Raw genomic sequence first — 18,215 nt, 5'->3', positions numbered from 1 at the left:
TTCTATTTCTGCTATAATTAAATCCTGAATTATTATACGAAGTAAGCATATGCAATTGCATACGATATTCTGTTTGATAAGATGCATGTTTTACTCTTATTTTAATTAACTGATCTTTTGCAGTACCTCTCAAACATTCTCAAGTATACAGCTATTATGTCCAAAATATTTAATACATCCAGATCGTAAAACAGTGAAATTCTATTGATTTCCTTTGAAAAGTGACTGTTCTTCTTCCAATTGTTAGGATAAGGAGCAGGAACAGACAATCAAGCATGGTTACTTCTAATAGGACTGTGTAATACTGTTTGATAATAATACTGTTGGATAGCGTTTGCCTATGTCTGAATTAATTAGCCATGTTCTGGCCTACTGATAAAAAATGCATTTAATCATTCATCTACTGTACTGCTTTATTCTGGTAAGGGTCGTGCTGGAGCCGGAGCCTATCTCAGTAACACTGGGTGTAAACTCAGTAACATTTGGTGTGAAAGCACCGTTCGGCTGTGATTCCCTTCGCTTTATCACGTCGTGCTCAGTGTGAAAGGGCTTTAAGGTGAGAGAATTCACCCCAGATGGACTCCAGTGCATCACAGGGCACGATGCACACACATTCATTCACACCTAGGGGCAATTTAGTCTGTCCAATCCACCTACCTGCATGTTTTTGGATAGTGGTAGGAAACTAGAGAACCAGTGCAAACCCACACGACCAGAGAGAACAAGCAAAACTCTGCACAGACAGTAACCTCAGCTCAGGATTGCACTGATGACCCTGGAGCTGTGAGGCAGCAATGCTACTCACTGTACCACCATGCCATCCCTGATAAAATAAAATGAAAACTATTTATTAATAATAATAATTATTATTATTATTATTATTATTATTATTATACAAAACTGCTCACGATAAAACTTTATTACCTAGATTAATCCTGACTACACGTTTGCTGGATAAAGTACGATGGTACTATGGTACTGTGGTTCGGTGGTGGCAGAATTTGGTATGATCATATAGAGGGAGTAATACATTACATAACCTGGGTTTATTCTAAGACAGTTATCTTTCCTTTTGGTACATATGGATTCTCCCTTGATTAATTTCTTTAAACTGTGATTATTTATTATTAAAGTCTGATATACCTCAAATACACATACCCATTATTTGTTTGTTTGTTTGTTTGACAGTACACTGTTAAAATGCCATTCCCCATAAACCTTTGCCACATTAATGTCATTTTAATGTATAATCTCTTTTTTTTTTTCTTTTTGCAAGCCGGCTTTGCATAGACCACTCTGATAAAAATAAACATGAAATATTCTATCTATATGCTATACTATCTATATCATTTGTCTTTTTTCTAACATTGTTTAGCATATATAAATCTAACATAAACCTAACAAAATGCACAAATTATATATAACTTAATAATTGTAATGAGTTTTTAAATCGATTTTTAGATGAGTTATTTCAAATCTGATGCAATTTGTGCTGGAGTAAACTGTCTAATATGCATACTCAAATATTCCATATCAGATTCACTTTATCACTGTAGTAGAAAATTGACTGAAAACATTTGCTTCAACATAACCTGAGTAGAGTTATAAACCTGCAGAAAAGTGCTGAATGAAAACTGCCCCATTATTAACCTCTGATATAGCAGCTGTGATAAGATAAATTGAGGTAATCTGATCATAAAACTCAAGGTGAAGTGAAATAGCATGAAGTGTGGGAAAGGTTGGCAGCAGTCAGAAAATGATCTGAGCACACAGCACTAAGCACTGTTAGTGTACCAGACCTCTTCTAGCCATGTTGTTGACGATAAGTCTTTGGCTGTTTGCAGTTTCTCCAGCTCTCTTTGCTCCAGTCAAAGAACCCTGTACAACAGGAAGAAACAAGCTTCTGCTCATCTCCTTTGATGGATTCAGATGGGATTATGACCGGGATGTGGACACACCAAATCTTGACAAGATGGCTCAAGATGGCATAAAAGCTACTTATGTCATCCCACCCTACATAACGATCACTAGCCCGAGTCACTTCACTCTGCTTACAGGTGAGTGAAAAGATACAATAGCAGGTAGATATACCACAGCAAGTTACATCATGAATGGATGTACAGAATCCCTTAGATAAATATGCAGGACTGCATATACTCCCTGAACCTAAAAACTCCTGCAAAAACAACATGTGGAGGACCATTTAAGATTTCCATTCATTCCATTACACTTAATGTAAGCTCACTCCATAGGAAAATAAAATGCACTGGCATTGTTAAACGTATATAGTTCCCTTAATTACCACAGTATTAGACACTACATTCAGTTGCCAGTGTATTATGCATACCTTAATTTACTAACTATAGCCATCATCTACTCAGTCCATCACAAAAACATGAACCACCACGATCATCTGCTCCGAAACTGATGATGGGCCATGAGATGACTAGTACAAATTGCAGTATGTACTGTATATTGTGTATATGTATAGTCTCTATTTGTACAAGATGCATCAACAAGGGTAGATGTGACTAATGCAGATGTTGTAAGGGTATATACTATTTAAGTCCTCTGATGGTCCTTTTGCTTGATGGAATAAATGGGAGCAAATAATGGAAACAAATTCTGCAAAGCAAGGATTGAATATACTTTATATATTCTTGAAATGTGTCATGTCTCTTTATACTTATCTGTATAGGACGTTACATTGAGAATCATGGTGTGATTCACAATATGTGGTTTAACACCACTACTCAGGAGAAGAAGCAATACTACATGGCACAGTTTGTCGATGACTACTGGGACAATGGCAGTCTACCTATATGGATTACAGCTCAAAGACAGGTAAAGAATCACTTAAACAGCTAGAACATTTTCAAAACATCAATTTGGTGTTCATTCTGTAGGTGTGAAAAACTTATTCTAGGTTTCAGTGTTTCAGTGAAGTATTTGAGGTGATAGTCCAGTGCATATGTACAGTATTTGAGGCAGTTTACCAAAGCTTCTATAATTCTCATATATTAACAATATTCTTGCTATGTTGCCACAGTTCCCAAGTTGATGGTGAAGTGTTTCATTAGACATCTCAGCTATTCCATGAAACTCACCACATTATTATTTTTTTAATTCTTACAGGGTCTGAAAACTGGCTCTTTGCATTTTCCGGGTACGGCTGCCACATATCAGAATGAGAGGGTGCATGTGAGAGAGGTGGAATCTCAATTTTATGACTACAGCAATGAAACAGATTGGAGAATGAATGTGGATAAAGTGATGGGTGATTGGTTTAAAAAACAGGATCTGGACTTTGTCACTCTATATTTTGGTGAGCCAGACGAGACAGGCCATAAATATGGGCCTGACTCCCCAGAACGACGTGATGCAGTCAGGAAAGTGGACCGCACCATTGGCTATATACGTGACACTGTGCAAAAACATGGTCTTGCTGACCGCCTGAACATCATCATCACTGCTGATCATGGTATGACTACTGTGCTGAGAGGAGATGGAATAAAAAAGATTATTCTCTCCCAAATCCCTGGCTTCTCATTTCAGGATATTAAGTTCCAGTTGTTAGACTATGGCCCTAATGGGATGCTATTGCCTAAAGAGGGCATGCTGGAGAAGGTTTATAGAGTCCTGAAAGGTGCCCATCCTAACCTCCATGTCTATAAGAAGGAAGACATGCCTGCTCGTCTTCATTATTCTAATCATCCACGTATTTTACCCCTCCTTCTCTATGCAGACCCAGGATATGTAATCAGTGGGGTGAGTGTTTGAATGTATTGCAAAATATATGTTTAGACAGGTTTGCAGATTCTTTCAGGTGTTAGAAATCTATTCACAAGATTATACATAATGAACTGTCATTTCTTCATATCATTTTCCAGATTCTCCCAGTTCAGACCAGTAAAGGAGAACATGGATTTGATAATCAAGCTTTAGACATGAAGGCTTTCTTCAGGGCAGTAGGGCCTGACTTTAATAAGAACCGTGTAGTGGGACCTTTTGAAACAGTTAATGTTTATCCCTTAATGTGTCATCTACTGGGAATAAAACCTGAGGTTAATGATGGCTCTCTTGATAACACCAGACATCTTCTAGTCTCTGGTGGGCAACAGTGTGACAGCAAAGGTGAGTTTGGTTTAATTTAAGATATTTTTCTTTACCACCATTGTTAAGCAAAGGACACCAGATCAAAAAGTTGTACCTTGATGGTATCATCTTGAACTTTGACTACATCAGATTAGGTCCATCTCTGGATAAGAATCAGATAAAGTATCTTTATACTTGGTGGTGTTATTGTTCTTTTTGTAGACTGCACAATATTATTTATTACCATAAGAAGCAAATGTTTCATGACACTAGGTTATGGAATAAGTGTTATGGAGTAACGTTATGAAATAGTGCATGATTTCACCTTCATTTTAGTCAGCTCGAGTCAAATTTTAAACTTTTTTACAATGGCCCTGCCATGTCTAAGGATGTTCAGGTTTAAAAGCTTATCATAAAAATTAAAAATGTAGAAGAAAAAATAAAGAATAATAGCTTAACAGGGAAACAACACACACATATCATGTGTGTGTGTGTGTATATATATATATATATATATATATATATATATATATATATATATATATATATAGTATCTCACAAAAGTTAGTACACCCCTCATATTTTTGTAAATATTTGATTATATCTTTTCATGTGACAACACTGAAGAAATGACACTTTGCTACAATGTAAAGTAGTGAGTGTACAGCTCGTGTAACAGTGTAAATTTGCTGTCCCCTCAAAATAACTCAACACACAGCCATTAACGTCTAAACGGCTGGCAACAAAAGTGAGCACACCCCTAAGTGAAAATGTCCAAATTGGGCCCAAAGTGTAATATTTTGTGTGGCCATCATTATTTTCCAGCACTGTCTTAACCCTCTTGGGCATGGAGTTCACTATAACGTCACAGGTTGCCACAGGAGTCCTTTTCCACTCCTCCATGACGACATCACAGAGCTGGTGGATGTTAGAGACCTTGTGCTCCTCCACCTTCCGTTTGAGGATGCCCCACAGAGGCTCAATAGGGTTTAGGTCTGGAGACATGCTTGGCCAGTCCATCACCTTCACCCTTAGCTTCTTTAGAGATTATCTATCCATCTATCCATCTATCTATCTATCTATCTATCTATCTATATATATATATATATATATATATATATATATATATATATATATATATAGATAGATAGATAGATAGATAGATAGATAGATAGATATAGATAGATAGATAGATAGATAGATAGATAGATAGATAGATAGATAATCTTAGTTGCTTTGTTGGACATGGTATGATTTTATTTGCCAAAGCTTTAAACAATTCAAACAATGCTGAATTTCATGTGCTTAAAAACATATAATACCTGATGTCCAGCTCACAATTTGTGTTCTTCCATCAGAACCAAACCAGATGAGCATCGTCACTGGCATAGCTGTAGTGGTCGGGTTTCTGGTAGCTGTCTTCATCACTGTTTCATCGTATAATGTCTTCAAGCGAAATAGAACAAATATAAGGTAAAGTAGATCACAGACTCACATTTACTATAAATAAATCAAGAAAAAAAATTAAAAAAAAAACCTTTTTATTTCTCTAGGTCTCATCTGAAAGAAAAATATGAAGACAAAATCGATTCAAAGCAAACAGCAATGTGATTATCATTCCGTTACATTAGAATTTGTTCATGCATTTTTATTTTCCATTTTTCACAACAAAATAAGAAAACCACATGTTGAATGCTAACAGTTTTATTGGGACACTGCTGCTATTATTTACAGTGAATGAGATTCCATTACACTTAACTTGTATTATACCATCAATTTTGTAAATAGTTTCATGTATTTTTTAAATTAATAATAATTTATGAATTGTCTGTTCCTCAAATTTGAGGAAAAACAAAAACACCAAATATTGTCAAGATACCCATTAAATATTTGCTGTTTGTTCTCTAAAATTAAAAAAGCCATTACAAAGGTCTTTCGATATAATAATTCATGATCTTTATTTGAATTGTATCAGGCTTGAGTCCTGGTTCTCTAATGCCATCTAGTGGAGATAGTTACTATAGCCAAGTACTCAGCTTTCCATAACAAAACTTTATATTTATATAGATTTTTAATAATAAATAAACAATAGAAATAAAAGCCATATATATATATATATATATATATATAATATATATTATATTTCGAAACATCAAATCCACATCAATTTACAACTCTAATTTCTACACTTACCTGTGTTAACTGGGTTGTTTTTTTGTTTTTTTTTTTGTTTTTTTTTAAGTCAGTTCAGGAGGTGTAAATGACTGACAGAAGTTATCATTACACAAAGCTGCAGATTCAATGATTTATAGTGAAATCCTGTCCAGTCGTGTGGAATTTTCCCAAAATAAGTTTATGTAAACAGCTCATGACAAAGAGCCACTCAGAGCAGCCTGGTATGCATAAACAGTTTGAACAGTGCACTGCAGTGTAACCCCCATTTGGACACACACACACACACACACACACACACACACACACACACACATTCTCAGGCACCCGCCAGAGTAGAACAGAGCCAGTCTGGAAATGTGGAGTCTCCCCCTTGGCACATGTGCCAGACTCCAATCCATCTTTCAGTGCAATAACATCTCTGCTTCTATACATGGCCTATAATTAGACTTAGTAGCTGCAGCAATCTAATTTCTAGCTGTAGTTTGACACTTTTCAATACCTATAGCATATATCAATACCTATAGCACACCTCTATTGCTCTTATCTCAGTCATTATAAGTGTGTGTGCAGGGCCAGATCTCAGCCTTGTGTTAACTGTCTTTGTAAAGCTGTTATGACTGTGAAGTCTGTCACTGAGCGTCATAACGTAAACAAAAGGGAATTTCGCTCTGAAGCCCTGGATGAGAGAACAGCACGTTTACACTATGACAACAATCCGACACCAGACTGGGACACACTAATACTCTCCCGACTCATCCATCAACTCTGACAGGACATGTCAAACACTCCCATTCTTTGGAGCCTGTCCCTTTCTCTCTCTCTCTCTCTCTCTCTCTCTCTCTCTCTCTCTCTCTCTCTCTCTCTCTTTCTCTCTCACGCTCTCTCTCTCTCACACACACACATGCCCTCTCTTTCTCTCTCTCTCTCTCTCTCTCTCTCTCTCTCTCTCTCTCTGTCTATCTCTCCCCATCTTTCTATGTTCTTTTGCTGTTCTCTTTCCATATGTTTATGATGTTGACTGCCAGATCTGTCATAAAGTGTCACATACTACTAAGAGACTAAAAAGCCTTGTGAAGCTTTCATGTCAGCATAGTTTACAGCCTGAGTAGACTTACAGTCTGCTTTTCCCACTAGAATTTCACAAATTGAACCTTTAGAGAATGTACCATTCGCTCATCTTCCGTTGATATGTATTATATCACACCTCAAAAAGAAATGAGACAAAGCTCTGGGAACTCAAGTTGCTATTTGTTCATGTTAAAGTGTAATTTTCAATTTCACTTACTGGGAATATGTGCATTTCCCATGAGCTGTGTGTCTCGAAAGCTCTGTGAATCTCAGAGAGTAGATGAGGTTTGAAACCATGTGAGCTATTTCACAGGAACTGGCCAGGATGCTTTGGTGGTCTTGGTCAAACGCCATGTCTGCCAGCGGCCTTGTCCTGCGGGGGTAGACAAGAACCGTGTCGCCTTGCACTCGGGTGAGAGGAGCTTGTGACGGCAGATTTACTCCAGCAGTCTTGCCAGCCTGGCTGGCCGCGGACACCACGACATACCTGTCAATGAGGTGTCACTGTGTAGTGCGCCTGCAGGGCTTTCTTTCTTCTGTGGCTAAAACCACGGAAAAACTGACTCGACACCTCCACATCCACACACAGCATGTGTGAGCTCAGTCCCGTCCCTGCCCTCCTGCCCAGGCAGTTATGACACAGGCATGGATTCGAGCTGAAACAAGGCGTTAATCCATGATAACTTTTCCTCATGCTAATATGTGGGTGCAGGCCTCGCCCCAGCCGCCTGGCCCTCTCCTGCCAGCCTGAATAACTCTACCATAGCTGCAAGATTTAGGAGGTAATATCGACTAACTGTGTGGGGGGAAATGGTCTCAATAGGAGGTTATAAATCTCTTTCTCCTTTTATTATGACAGAAACAAAACTTAAAATGCTTTGTGCCAGCCAGTCCTTGAGAAGACTTTAATGTGCCTGAACATATCCATATGGATAATAAGATATTCAACTCAGACTGCCAGCGAGTGACTGCTATGACTTTTAAAGTCTAATTCTTTGAAATCCCAAGGTAATTTTTTCCCCATGCATTTAAATTTTCAAACTCAAACATTTCACAAATAATCCCTCACATGAGATCTACAGATTGGCACCTCACTTTGTATAATTATACCTCACAGCGTGACATTTCCTATTATTTTTTATCTGATTTTTACTCCATGTATCAGATTCTTGCATCGCCAGTGCTCTCAGAATGATCTAAATATGATGAGTATATTTTGAAACTCAGTTTAAAATGAGTAATGTGTTTTATAATAGAGTTTAAAGAAGTGATGCACCTAGTAGAGCAACACAAACATGCTTTGTTTGCGTCAAAGCAGTACAACGGAAGTGTCTGCTAGGAGCATTTATGTCCTCTAGTGACATGCTAAATACTTCTGTAAATATTTTATTGCATGATAAAATAACGAGAGATATGAGTTTGGAAAATGCTGTCAACTACGAAACAATGCCTCGCTTTTTCCACACTCATTTTCACAAGCTGACGTCTTTCTCTCTCTGCCAACATGTTTCATCCGGTTGTTAAGTTTGTCAGCTTTTAGCATCAAGTTTTGCACCAAGCTAATTCAGGCAACTAGAATTAAAAATGTAGGCTGTGAGCCAAAACTGAGCACTGCTGAGCTCCTGCATCCAATATGTTCACTACTGAACCACTAGGGGGCACATTGTCATTGGCCTAGATAGGAAAGCAGATTACAAAAGGCAATTTTGATTAGAGAGCCTTTATTTATTTATTTATTTATTTATTTATTTTATTGAGTGTTTTTTAGATGATGTGTAATTACTAGAGGGTAAAAAATAAGGGTATTACCCTGCAGAGTTCATGCTTGTGTTATTAAAGACAATAACAGCAAGCTTTTATTGGTATGCATTTCATGTCTTTCATCAACAGGATTGTAATTCTTTTTTGACAAGTTTGGATCACTTGCACGAAGCGTGTGCTGAGACATGTCAGAGGTGTCAGAGGGCTCCGAGTCAGGAATCCTAAGAGCCAAAGCTATTCTAGCAAGTAGATAAACCACAGAAACTCTGAGCTGTCTTGTTTGATTAGTTTCATTGGCTGTGAAAGACTTGGGGAAAAGGGGGGATTAAAAAGATATATTCTTTTTGAAAAATATATACGTAAATTTTATACTGTCTCTATCCATCAAACAATGACATGTTTACTTTGAAACACACACAACACAGACTCTACACGCCAATGTTCTTTATGACTGTTCTTTTCTTCCATTACTACACATGCTGGAAAAGAGCACCGTCCCAGAATGTATAATCAGACGTTTTCATATAAGGGCATTTTAGAAAGTGGTCTATCATTCTTGTTGAAACACCTAATTTTACACAATTGCAGACAGACAGAAACTTTCATTTGCACCCACACCCACAATGCGTATGCTTTCTCTCTCTCTCTCTCTCTCTCGCCCTCTCTCTCTCTTACTCTCTCTCTCTCTCTCTTTCTCTCTAATATAGTACAGACAGCAGATATGCGCATACACACTTACACATAATACAGAAGTGGCGCCACAGTCTGCTGGGTGCATTTATTATGGATCAGCGCTGCCAATACTTTCAACACCAGTCCAGCCTTTTCCAAACAGCTACAAGCTGATACATGATGGATCTCATTCCACCACAGATGACTGATGCAGACAGTTCCCATGTCTTCTCTGCCAATCCTGGAGTCCAGGAATCCTCATACTCCAACACCTGAATCATCCAAATGATGAATTTGGACAAGGAACACAGCAAGTTGAGGTTTAGACCTTAGACCTTGACCCAGCGCTTCGGTTTACTGCAGATTTCTCTCCTGAATGAATGTGATCTGTTCCACTGCATTATAAATGAATCTCATATGCCTTTCCATGAAGTAACCATACATAAACGCTAAAAGATGGATCTACGAAGCGCCATCCAACTTGCGTTTTAAATCTTCTTCTGATAAAATGTCAAAAATGATTGTGAAGCAGACAGCTGGAGGCTCTGAGAAATGCTATGAGTGAAACAGAAAATCTGTTGCCAGTGCTGTAGAAATTATCCTAGTGGTGCAAAAGAAATAGGTGGAATGATGGCATACAGCCCACACAGGCCTGGCCATGGGGAGAAAATTACAGGGGAAGCTGCCAGTTTCAGCTGCCATAAGCCAGGCAGAACAAAAGGAGATGCAGCTTGTGGTTCGATTAAGCCAAATTGACACAAGCATAAGTTTTGTTTTTTTAAAGCATAGACATGGAGAAGAATTCTTGAGTTGGTGAAAATAAATATCCATGATATCAAGCTAACAAGCAGAGAAATTTCAGACTGTTTTTTTTCCAGCTTGATTAGGGGTGGTTATAAGAATACAAGTCTGATATTTGTTTCGTAGGTAGGTCTGTCACAACATATTCAAATATCATTAACTACTTTCTGTGGAAGTTTGACAAATGTTCAGGACAGGAAAATAGTTCTACTCTGTTACATACTGAGAAGGACATAAATAAACCAGTTAAAATCAGACCCCTTAGCTAATTTTGTAACTGATAATTGAATACATGTTTTAGTTCTATTTAAATCCAACTTTAACTGTGGTAGACATTCATGCCATAAAAAGAAATGCATTAGATGTGGATGTAAGTAATAATAATAATAAATAGACCAGCAACATGTTCATATCTTCCAGACATTATGAGCTGGGCAATTCAGCCTGGAGAAAACTGTCTAACTGATGAATCAGATGCAGCGTAATCTCATCCACTACCACACTGAGCAGTATGAGACATTTGAGTGGCAGAACCACTTTTAACACCTGCGCACTTCTCTGATTCATTGGAAGAAAATGATAAACTTGCCCTTGAATTATCCAAACAGTGGCTCTAGTGCCAGTTTAAACTTCTAGTGAATAGGCAGATAAAGCATGCATAACTGCCAATACAGTTCATATTGACTGTCATTTTTAAACACAACAAACTACCTGCTTCTTCATTATAGTACTGCTTAACACAAGCTATGCATTCTGGTCTACTCACTGACATTCTGGTTTCCTAAATGATATTCCAGTTGACATAATGATTTTAATAATGTGATAAAGCACTAAAAAGTAGACATAGCTTATTGTAAATACCTCTAAGTATTACACTGTACATGGTACAGTGCACAAATAGCTCATTATAAATTATCTTTTATTAAGAAACAGCACACTCTAATTATTAATCAGACAGTAGTTATTAGATATAATACACATACACAATAATAGAGGGCCTTATTGAAGCCCATGAGGCATGCACTGTACATATGCTGTACATCGGAAGCTATTATAATAATAAAAGATTCTGTGTAAAGACCCTAGTATTTTTGTATACTGAGAAACAGCTTATGTCAGCCTATAGCTTGTGTTGATGCAGGTTTCTTCCCAAGACATGCATCAACATACAGCCTATAATTAAGCTTTTTCTTTTCTTATTCACCACATGATTCTCTGACAGTGCATTCCACTTTCATAAAGTAAAAATGCAGATGAATGAAAAAACACAAAGTTCTATAAAGTTCTGTTTTACTGACAGTAATGAAGACATCTCTGCTCATTTTCTCCACTGGACTAGCTTACACAGGTGGGTGCAGACATACTGTATATTTACTGTATACACACACACACACACACACACACACACACACACTTACTTTGTGGTGAAGTTGATTATTTTCTCCATTACTCAAATAAAAATGAAACGTCAGACTAATGATGCAAAACATGTGTTCTAATTGGCTAGATGTTCTCATTTGGCCGTTTTGAGATCCATGATGCAAGTGCAAAGGTTAAGTTTTACTCCAGGTTTATTATAGTCCACTGGTTTTATATGAATTTTGTAAAGGTCTGGAAAAAAGGGATGAGATTTGATAGCTTCAAAGAAACAATATAAGATATACCAGTCTTTCTTTTATTTATGTTTTTGTTTGTTTATTTGTTTGTTTTCAGGCATCCACATTCTGGTATCCACATTCAAGTAGGAAAGATATTTAGGCTAGTTACTAAGCAACAAACACCAGAAATAAGAATCCGTTTTGTTGCCAAGGCGTGGCTGGAAAAATCCAGTGTGAAAGTTTAAAAGCAGTGATTTTTACCACCCTGGCATGGTGAAAGTGAAATTGTGGGTGGCCAAACAAGCCCTCCTCATGGTTGAGGCCCTGACACCTGATTGTTAGTGATTCCAGATAAATGCCAGTGTCTGGGTGGCATGCTGTGGTTTAAAGATACAGCGCTTTCTCTTATATCACCAGAAATGAGATGGTCTAAGCATGGGGGGAGACATGGTCTCTGAGAATCTATCAGCATTTAGCTTACAGCTGCAGAACTTAATGATAGCATTGTTCAGAGGGATTTTTAACGCTGCCTACTAATGTGGAACTGTGTAAATTATAAATGACAAATCAGTAATAGTGCACTGATAATCAGCAAGGGGAAAGGGGTGTGATTATAAAGGAAGACAGAATGGAAAAGGTGATATTTATGATGCAGTAAGTCAGGAAGGAAAGATATTACAGCTAGCACAATCTTCCTGTGCAATACTGATGAAGACATACATGCTTTTGGTCAATCAAAAAAAAAACAAAAAAAAAAACATTTAAAATATTGTTTATGATCCTAGATTTAGCTAAATATGTTTGTAATTCATGAGGCCATTTCACATTAGCCAGTCCTCTTTTTTTTGGCATCATGTACACAAAGAGGGGCAGTGTTTCTCACTCTGCATGGGGGAAATTTAAAGTCTGTTTTGAAAACTGCCAAACACCCACAGCGCACTAGGCCATGTAACAGTCCTGAGCATGTTATGACTACCCTTTCAGAAGACTATCAATATGTCAAACTTGCAACAAATCACTCAACGGCATAGTTTCATCACTTCTCAAACTGTATGCATGGAAAAATTAAGCTTATCATTAGACTAATATTATTTTTAGGTCTTACATTGCTTTGATACTAATCCCTACTAATTTAAGGTTGCTTTTAAATGGACTGGAGTTATACACTGGCATGGCAGCCTTCTTTCGGCTAGTCATATAAGAAGCTTTAAAGTTAATCGATAGAGAAAGAAACTTTAGTGTCTTCATTCTTCACCAGGGTCAAGTTGTTCTTTTCATGCCAGTAGACTTTAGGCTGCAGACAGAGCAAGAATGTTTTTACATGTGATCATTCATCCACTATGTGTTTCAGGCGCCACACAGATTAAATGAAAGAATCTGAAAATGAAGGTCTTTAACTTTTAATCCTTTTACAAAGACCCTTCAGACTGTCTGAGGATGGATGGCGTCTATGGGGAAAAAAACTGAAGTCACTGATCCACTCCTTCTTAGGCATAAGAATTAAATCCTAACACCTAGACATATGTCACTTGCTCAGTTGTTTTGACATAGTAGTTGTAAATAACATAAAAAAAATCAAGATATCAGATTTCACATTGGCCAACGCATGTAGCATTTGCAGAAATGAACAAATTAACAGACAAAGAAACAAAAAACAATAATGCAGTTTAAGTGGTTTTATTTCAAATGACTTTGGACTACATGGAAATAAAGAATAAATAGGTGCTTCTCTTAATTTACAGGTTTATGGTTACTCTATTGACACTTTATATTCACAGCTCTAACAATTAAGCTGTAACAATTACACCGTAATTCATACTTTATTTGAGGTCTATAAAAAAAATAAAATAAAATAAAACTTACATATTTTTTTCCGAATAATGGAAAAAAAAGCTTACACTTCCTTCAGTAAAAATGTCCTTTAATTTTTCGCAGCGCGAAATTTTCTCCACATAAATACATTAACCCAGAGTATGCTCAACAAATACAGTAGACGCTGGATATAAGTAAATACTGACCTCTTTTACAAGGTATAAACAAAACATATGTTAAAATAACACCACATATACATCGCAGAGACATTCGTACACTTCGGGCAGTGCTTGAGAGACAGGGTAACCCGCGGGTTCAGTTCGGGTTCAGTTCGGACAGGAGCACTTGCACTCGGATATGACTGGGTAGTGCACGGGGATCCATGTGCACTTGGATGGGCGCCGGGACGTGCAGTGCCAGCGCAGCAGCGTGAAGTGCACCGACTTGGAAGGTTTACACATCATGCCCTCGGGCATTGAACACGAGCGCTTTGCCAAGCAGCTGCCCATTTTGACATAGCGCGGCCAGAAGCGGCTGCCCAAATCCTGCCACGCGTACACCACCGGGCAAAAGGCGTACGCCCAGATAAACAACTGGAGGCGCCTGCGAAGCTTCTTGTTTTGTTTCTTGGCGTCGTGCGCCGTGTCGAAGTCCAAATTGCGGATCTCTTTGGGCATGGGACGCTGCAGAAATTGCTGTCTGGTCCCTTCAGAGTCTATGCCCGAGTCTCCCTCGGGCAACATGACGGACATGAAGCGCGCGTCGAAGTGCGCACCTAGAATGCTGCGCAGCTCCGTCTCATTCAGGTCGCGCTCTTTGGGGTCAAGCACGGGATCTGGGTCTTCCTTGATCAACACGACAGGCAGGCTGTCGCTAGGGACAGGACGGACGAGGTAGTGCATTGGTGTGTGGTGCTGACCCGAGACGCCTTCTATCCGGAAGCCTAGGGCGAAAAATAGCACGCACATGGCTAGAAAGTGAGGCACGTTATCCATGTTATCCATTTGATCTGGCGCGCGAGGATATCTCGGGTGTAAATCCTGGAGAGACTGGCGCGAACGTCCACTCGTGCAGAGCTAGAGAGAACTCCTGATCCTGACTATAAAACACTATTAAACAGTGTCCTGCTTGAGATGTTCGAGTTGCCGAACGGGCCGCTCCACACGATGAGTCGATTTCGCAGTAGGGCACGTGAGAAGCGCGCATCCAAGAAGTCGCCTAGATGAAGGTCATGCCAGGCGCCAGTGCAGTAGTAAGCGCATGGCTCCGTCACACGGCGCGCGGTCGGCGCTCAGCTCCTCGTTGCTGCGTCCGCGTGTCTCCGCACCGCCTCGTGTCCGCATGGTGCTTCCTCGCGTTGTGTCGTCCAGCGCCCAACTGAGAGTAGCCATGGCTCGTCCGATTTATGCTCGCCGTTTGTGATGTAACGCAAAAAAGCCCAGTGTGAATGCCGGGGGTTTTGCCAGGGCTCCCCCAGCGCCTCCTTCTCTCAGAGGGAGGGGTGGACGGGATTAGGGAGGGGGGCGCGGAGGGTGCATGCGCACATCACTATCACCACCTGTCCCACTGTGACACCTAGAGAAAGAGTTTAAGGGCCTCATTAAATGTGTATTTTTCTTACTAACATGCATGACATCCAGTGATTCATAAACTCACGCATTCACATGTAAACACCTGACTACCTATGATTACATTTATTTTACAGTTTTCTATAACTTTTATTCATTTATTTACTTTTTGGGGTGGGGGCGGGGGCGGGGGCAGAGCTGACTAAATTTGCTTTAAAACAACACTTCTCCCTGTGGTCTCAATTTTAACTCCACAAGACTAAGCAATTGAAAGAACAGCAATAGAAGCAATGGGCATGAGGGCGTGCAGGGTTAAAAAGGCTCTCTGTTGGGAACTCCTCTGGGCGGTGTTTCCGATATTCCTGTATCCCCCTTTTAATGTCTAAATTGACCTTGGAGTAATTTTCTGGCCTAATACTGTGACAATATACGTCCGGCGCCAGTAGGATGTGGGGTCTTACCCGAGACAAAGGAAATGGGGTGAAATTATGTTTCCAAGATAAGAGTGCCAACCAACTGTAGTGACAGGGGGATTGGTGGCCCACTGCCCTGAGGCAAATACTGCAAAATAGTTTGAATTAGTTTGGAAAAGAATCAGAAGTCCATCAATGGACAAAGACATATTACATAGGTTGACTATACAGGTAATTTGCCAAAGTTTAACATTATGTATCTTTAAAAAGTAAGTGTGCTGTGTAGTCTCATTAGATGATGTAATTCTAATGTGAAAAAATCTACCATGATTGTTATTGTATTTTTTTCCCCCACCATACACTATTTTTTTCCACCATAAACTATGCATTAATATAATGATAGGATGGATCATTTTACAGTCCAGCTGTGCAGTAGGTCATCAAACTGGCTGCTGTCTGTTTCTGTTAAGGATCAAATATTGCATTATTTAATTCTAGACACATATATCACTGACAACTCTTTTTCATAGTTAGCACTATTATCTGTTCTGAATTATTTCATTAGCAGGTCTATTTACCTTTTGTCTTAAATGGAAATATCTGAAGAAATGGGGTTTGACATGTCGTCACAATGAGCATCAGTGGTCTTGAATACTCCATGCAAAGTGCTCAGTGCACTCAATCTTACTGATGGATCAAAAGGCCCTCCCAGGTTGAGGCACAAATATTCCTGATTCTTTCATGATCCAGCTAGATAAAAATGTAATTTGTTTTTGTTTAATTCTTCACCGAGACCTTTGATGATCTAACAGGAGACCAATTTGAACGCTCGATTTACGAGCTATGGTTTCACCGTAGCTGGCTTAAGGTCAGTTCAGTTTTAAATGCAAACATATACACAGACTCTCCCTCCTGACCTCTTTCCCTTTCTCATTTGGTTTGGACACTCAGTGATTTTTCCATCTGATATCACTGAGTCCATCAGTAGTGGATGCATCTTACCATTGCCCCAAACTAATTTAGACTAGCTTACACCAAAAATATTACACCAGAAATCGTAAAAAAAAAAAAAAGGTCCAGTATATATATATATATATATATATATATATATATATATATATATATATATATATATATATATATATAGTTATTAGAACATAATACATTTAGAGGTACCAACATTCATAAATCGACTCCTGTCGAGAAAACGACTTTCTATCTCAAAAGTACTTTTGAGATATTATCTTTTGTTTGACAAAGACCACTTTATAGCATACCTACAATGAATTGGTGATTTACTTCCGATTTATTTATTCCATAAACACATCTGCCACATGGTGAGATTCAGTTACATTGCAAAAGCTAATGAGTAACAATAGAAACAGGGATAAAAGACAACAACTGTCAAAAATATGATACACAAATATATTATTTGGATCAATAAATGCATAATTCAAAAATATACAGATATGATGCTCTTCAATGCATTTGGCTTGCTGTGTGCACAGTATAAAGGTATCATGAAAAAGACTTTATTTATTATTTAACCTTATCTGGAAAAACAATTGTTTAAACAAAAGTAACTGCAGTGAATTTTTACTTAAATGATTCATTCATTAGGGAACAGGCAGAACACATATTGTAAATACACACACACACACACACAATAAAGTAGTGCATTTCATCATTAGTTCGGCTGACATCACTGTACAGAAATTGGGAGGATGAAACCATTTCAATATCTTTAAAAGGACAGAAGTGCAGTAGAAAATGCAAATACATATTTGTAATACACTGCATGTTCGACAAGTCATAACAGTGCAACAGACAAATTCACAATGTTGCTCACATAAGCTGCCCTTGCTGTCTTTTTCGGCCTGACTCGTCCAGTCCATTCTACTGAAACTGAATGGATTAGCCATTAGAAATTTACAGAGAGATGTATCATGGCTGAATGTATACAACCCCACTATCAGTGCAGTACTGATAAAATCTCTTAAATACACTTAAAATCTCTATGGATTTGAATTCACCAAGAGTCAGAGTAATCCTTTCTAGTCTACTACTATAGTTACAAACATCTATACAAAAAGTGGTGCATGCCCTTCATATAAAGTGGTACAAATATCCAGTACCAAAATTAAAAACAAAACATAAAATAAGGTGATGCTATTTTTTTTTTTTTTTTTTTTTTTACTAGGGCCAACAGGAGAACAAAAAGATAAATTTTACCTGCATTTGCTGCACAGAGG

At 38.3% G+C, this 18,215-nt stretch overlaps 2 protein-coding genes across 2 annotated transcripts; one reads left to right on the top strand and one right to left on the bottom strand.

Moving 5' to 3' along the window:
• The first annotated feature begins 962 nt into the window (after positions 1–962).
• Positions 963–8,093, top strand: enpp7.2 (ectonucleotide pyrophosphatase/phosphodiesterase 7, tandem duplicate 2). Its single transcript, XM_053640430.1, has 6 exons — positions 963–2,057; positions 2,699–2,844; positions 3,136–3,768; positions 3,891–4,134; positions 5,454–5,568; positions 8,051–8,093. Exons 1-6 carry the CDS (start codon positions 1,811–1,813, stop codon positions 8,091–8,093), a joined length of 1,428 nt encoding a protein of 475 aa, XP_053496405.1. The 5' UTR covers positions 963–1,810.
• Positions 8,094–12,036: 3,943 nt separating this feature from the next.
• nog3 (noggin 3) lies at positions 12,037–15,642 on the bottom strand. The gene has a single exon (XM_053639872.1). It carries the CDS (start codon positions 14,984–14,986, stop codon positions 14,309–14,311), a length of 678 nt encoding a protein of 225 aa, XP_053495847.1. The 5' UTR covers positions 14,987–15,642; the 3' UTR covers positions 12,037–14,308.
• Positions 15,643–18,215: the final 2,573 nt, after the last annotated feature.

This window comes from Ictalurus furcatus, chromosome 13 (genome assembly GCF_023375685.1).
Source record: "Ictalurus furcatus strain D&B chromosome 13, Billie_1.0, whole genome shotgun sequence".
NCBI classification, from domain to species: Eukaryota; Metazoa; Chordata; class Actinopteri; order Siluriformes; family Ictaluridae; genus Ictalurus; species Ictalurus furcatus.
Note: the sequence above shows the minus strand (reverse complement) of the source record. Positions and strands in the feature narration are given on the sequence as shown.